This window comes from Grammomys surdaster, unplaced genomic scaffold, assembly GCF_004785775.1.
Source record: "Grammomys surdaster isolate TR1022 unplaced genomic scaffold, NIH_TR_1.0 126313, whole genome shotgun sequence".
Taxonomy (NCBI): Eukaryota; Metazoa; Chordata; class Mammalia; order Rodentia; family Muridae; genus Grammomys; species Grammomys surdaster.
In genome coordinates, this window is record NW_021621113.1 from 6149012 (window position 1) to 6153923 (window position 4912).

Consider the following 4912-nt stretch of genomic DNA (forward strand, 5'->3'; position numbering starts at 1 on the left):
CCCACTTCCACTGTTCCATACTAGCTGAATGACCATAGGCAAACAAACCAACCAAAACTGGCTCCTTGGTGCTGTTGGGAGTCACGTGGGGCCTGATAACATACACCTCATTGATGATTGGAGGCTGCCTTGGGGTAATATCTCTAAGGGGGTCAGGCATGCTATAGGGTGCCGAGGTGCCTTCCACTCCTCCCTGCAGAGAACTCTCAGCTTCCACAGTGGGAAGACTTTTACCACCTATGATGCAGACCTTTATTCAAGATGGGACAACTGTGCAGTAACTGACCCTGGTGCTGGGTGGTACAGATCCTGCAACTGAACAAATCTCAAGGGGCACTACGCTGCATCTGAGGCCACTGCCCACTTGTATGACATCACCTGGGCCTCGGAAAAAGGCGTGGGTCACCCCTACTGTGGGATTGTACATGATTCTCTGCTGGAGTGCTCCACTGTCAGTATCTTTATCACTTCTTACAGCTTCCATCCCCTAGCCACCTCATTGCCAACTGCTTCTGCTGCCGGAGCCACTTTGTAACCCTTTCCTAGCTTTCTGATATTTTCTTATTAGGGAGAAAACCTATAGAAAACAGACCAGGGACATGAGTGCTATACAAGGGAGAACTTCTAATTAGGAAGATGAAGGTGTTCTCAGGGTTTCTGACCCTGGAAGGATGCAAGACAACGCCAGTGGGGCATCTAGCAGTTAGATTAGAGATTCAACCATCCACTGACAATCTCCTGGGCCCTCGAGCCCATAGTGGATGTGTCTGTGGACAGCTCTCTCGCCCTTTATTTGCTGTTTGGTTGGTTGTTTTTGTGAGACAGGGTTTCACTGTGCAGCCTTGGCTGTCCTGTTAACTCACTCTGTAGATTAGGCTGGCCTTGAGCACACAGAAATTGACTTGCCTTTGTGCCTCCTAAGCGCTGGGGTTAGCGGTGCGCCATCACCACTCTGCTCCTATTTGTTTCTTGTAAAGTGTGTTTTCTACCCAAACCTCTGTCATGGGCCATTCTCCTCCCTCTCTATTGCTTATGTACCCCATTGGTTCAAACCTAGGAAGGTTTATTTTTTTTCTTCCATGAGACAAGAAGGCTGTGAAACAGAGGTTTCCTACCATTTGTTGACTGGTCTATTTGTCCAGAGCCCCAACATATTATTTTATAAACAGTTTAGTTTTATTTCATGTGTGTGATTTGCCTGTAATTATATGTGCACCATGTATGTGCCTGGTGTCTGTGCAGGTCAGGAGAGTGCCTGGAATCCCCTGGAACTACAGTTACAGATGATGGTGAGTAACCATGTGAGTGCTGGGAACCAAACTAGGGTCCTTTGAAAGAGCAGCAAATGCTCTTAACAGCTGTGCTGTCTCCCCAGCCCCACCCCCACCATAGTAAACAATTATGAAACGTGATCCTAACCTCTAATTCCCAAACTCCCGTTTCCAAGTTCAGGGTCCTCTACGGTTTATACCAACTCTCTGCCTTAGCTACGGATTTGTACTAGGACGTTAAAGGTTCTTGATGAATTTAAAGCTGGAATGCTCTTGAAACCCAAAAAGCTGAGGTTTCTGAAGTTCCTTCAAAGGGTAGATAGGAAGTTTACAGTAGAAGTGCTTCTCAGCTCTATGGTCAAGTTTTGGGTGGACCGATAAGGTCAGCAAGGCTTTCCAGCAAGCAAGGCTCTGGGGAAAGCAGCTTGTCAACGCTCAGACCCCTACCAGCAGGAACATTACATGTGACACCTACTAGTACTCACAATGTTTTGCACCACCCGCTCCCTTCGCCCCGTATCCATTCATTCATCAGATTCCTGCAGGGCGGGGCCATCCTGTTTCCTTTCGCTGGCCTGGGCACACATCTTACAAGCCCCTGCAGTGAGCAGTCAACAGTGTTTGGCCCGAATAGGGGCACAGGCTGTTCCGGAAGTGGACAGTGTCAGAGGTTCTAGCCGGAGAGGAGGGAGGGAGAGCCGCTGGGGAGCCTCATTGCCCCAGGGCCGAGGGTGGAGCCTTTCCCAGTCGGGAAAGGGCTGGGCCCAGCCTACATGTGAGGGCAGGACAGAGTGACTGCCAGCTCTCCCTTGAGAAGGCTGGGTGTAGCACGCTGCCGGTTGAATTCCCGGGATCCTTCCGTGACCTGTGAGCCGAGGATTACTGGGTACCCCAGATTCCCAGAACCCAGTCTTGGATTGCAGATCTGTAAGGACCGTGAAAGATTAAGCAGAGATTTCTCTCTGGACTTAAGATTTCCGGAACAGGACATCCAGCCCCTCTCCGGATCCCGGCTGGATCCACACCTTCAGCCTCGTGCCCTGTCTCGGGTCCCTCGCGCCCGGCGCCCCGCGCTTGAGCGCCCCCGCATGGCAGGGTCGTGTCCCGGGGCCGGGATTCTAGAACGGGCAGGCAGCTGCTGGCAGGACCCGCTAGCGGAGGCGCTGAGCCGGGGCCGCTCGTCTCCTGCGGTCGCGGGCCGGAGCTGCGCGCGAAGCCGGCCTCTCAGTGTGGTCTACGTGCTGACCCGGGAGCCGGGGCCCGGGGTGGAGCCCGGGTCGGGAACCGAGGCAGAGCCGCTGCCGCTGCGATGCCTGCGCGAGGCCTGCGCCCAGCTCCAGGGCACGCGGCCACCCCCGCAGTTGCGCAGCCTGCCCTTTGCGACGCTAGCGCTAGGCGACACCGCTGCGCTGGACTCTTTCTACAACGCGGGTGAGCGCCTCGGGGCGGGGCTTGAGCGTGGGCGGGACAAGGGGCGGAGCTCGAAGACCCCTGACGGGGTGGGCGTGGGCGTTTACGGTAAACTAAAGCCGGACTTGATACGGGGCATTGACAACAGGAACATTTAGTGAATTGTGGATGAGGTGGGGCTTGAGACTGGATTTGGGGATCCAGGCCTGGCTCCTGAGCGGGAGTTTAAGTAGCCTTTAGTGAGCGTGGTGGCAAGCAGGTGGGCGGGGCAGGCGAACTCTAAGGGGCGTGGCTGAGGGAGGGTCAGAGCTGCGGTTCTCATTGTGAGTGGGAGAGCTCATTTTTCAGGATGATCTCACGTTGGACTTTTGAGAATCAGGCCTGAGACGGAAATTCGGTCTATGGCAAGGGGCCATCTCTACAGGGTTGGGGTTGATAAGTCCTAGCATTACTACATCCCACATGGGGCTAAAGAGGCGGGAAAGGAAGCGCTGAGGCAACCCTTCAGGACTGGATTATAGAAGTGAGGGATTGTATTCGGAGACTAGGAGTCAAAATAGGTGGGGCAGGGGTGGGTCTAGAGGAGAGACGGGGAGTCCAGGGGCGAGGTCGGAAACTGGCCATTCCTCTTTTCCCCACCTATCCGGATGCTCCATTTCATCCCTATTTGTTTATCCCAGAGTCAGAGAGCCGCGTATCCTGAACATCTGCTAAATTGTAGCTTAAAAATGAAAGCTGACCCGATCAGACCACAGATAAAGTGGACTCATCCGCCTTGACTCATACAGTCCCTCGGGGACATTGTCACTTAAAGATGGCTACAGTAAGCTATACAAACACACATAAAAGCACAACATTGTCTTCACACACAGTGTTGCAGATCACCCTCAAGACCCTGGCTTCAAGACTGGAGAGAGGGCGCTGAGGTTAAGAGCACTTGCTGCTCTTAGAGGACTCGAGGTTCCCAGCATGCTCCTGGGTGCTCACAACCACCTGTAACCTTATCTCCAGAGACTCTATCATACACTTGCACCAACACACACATACATATAAATAAAATAAGAGAGGAGAGAGAGAGAGAGAGAGAGAGAGAGAGAGAGAGAGAGAGAGAGAGAGCGAGCGCCAGAGCATGGGACTTCTGTTTGCAAAGTTCCTGTCTCCTACATAACCTGGAAGTGCCCAGCTAGAGCACCTCCATTTGTCTCTTTCCTGGGACTTCCAGGTTCTCAGTGGGATGAGGTCCCTGGGCATCTTCTGTAACACCACCAATAAGAGTATCGTGAAAACATCGGGAAGCTCTCTAGAGCAGCACTGAATTTGGCCTCAGGTTCAGACAAGGCATTTGAAGAGGCATGCATCTCCAGGCTCCCCCCGCCACTGAGCTGCACTCCGGCGCTCAGGCCTCCACTTCTGTGTCCACAGACGTGGTGGTGCTGGAGGTGAGCAACTCCCTGGCACAGCCTTCCTTGTTCTACCACCTCGGCGTGCGCGAGAGCTTCAGCATGACCAACAATGTGCTCCTATGTTCCCAGGCAGAGCTCCCTGGCCTGCAGGCCCTTCGTGTGAGTGGCCAGGTGATGGGGGGGTGGGTAGGTGGGAGAGAGAGGTGCAGGGTTGGGGTGAGGCCTTCCCAGAATGCCAGTATCTGATTGTCTGCCTCCTGCAGGAGGATGTTTTCCAGAAGAACTCGGTGAGCAGAATCTACCCCTCATGCTAATGTTACAACCTCTGACCTCCACTAACCTTCCCAGCCTCCTCGTTTATCTCTGACATCAGTGTGACCCTCTGGTCCGTGTAGCCTCCTCTTGTGAAGTGCAGTTCTTTTCTCCTGTTCCTATGTTCACTGATACTAACCTCCAGCCTAACCTTCTGCTGACCTGTGTGTGACCTCCACTAACTGCTGCCTTCTTCCCACCAGGATTGTGTTGGCAGCTACACACTGATTCCTTATGTGGTGACAGCCACTGGCCGGGTCTTATGTGGCGATGCAGGCCTCCTGAGGGGCATAGCCGATGGGCTAGTACAGGCTGGGGCGGGCACTGAGGCCCTCCTCACTCCCCTGGTGGGCCGGCTTGTTCGACTGTTGGAGGCCACACCCACAGACTCTTGGTAATGGGACTCACAGGGAGGGGGTACCAGGTAGAGGCTGATGAAGGTAGTTTGCTGGGGTTGAGTGACAGGCGCCTCTCTCTCTCTCTCTCTCTCTCTCTCTCTCTCTCTCTCTCTCTCTC

General features: G+C 53.9%; 1 protein-coding gene across 2 annotated transcripts in view; it reads left to right on the plus strand.

Moving 5' to 3' along the window:
- The first annotated feature begins 2095 nt into the window (after nucleotides 1-2095).
- Nucleotides 2096-4912, plus strand: part of Map3k6 (mitogen-activated protein kinase kinase kinase 6) — a 12207-nt gene continuing 9390 nt past the window's right edge. Inside the window, exons 1-4 of one of the 2 annotated variants that reach the window (XM_028759773.1) lie at nucleotides 2096-2702; nucleotides 4104-4243; nucleotides 4348-4371; nucleotides 4600-4790. In XM_028759773.1, coding sequence (XP_028615606.1) covers nucleotides 2360-2702; nucleotides 4104-4243; nucleotides 4348-4371; nucleotides 4600-4790 — 698 coding nt within the window. In that variant the 5' untranslated portion in view covers nucleotides 2096-2359. The remainder of the gene's footprint in view (nucleotides 2703-4103; nucleotides 4244-4347; nucleotides 4372-4599; nucleotides 4791-4912) is intronic. The other variant, XM_028759774.1, reaches the window with a different exon arrangement.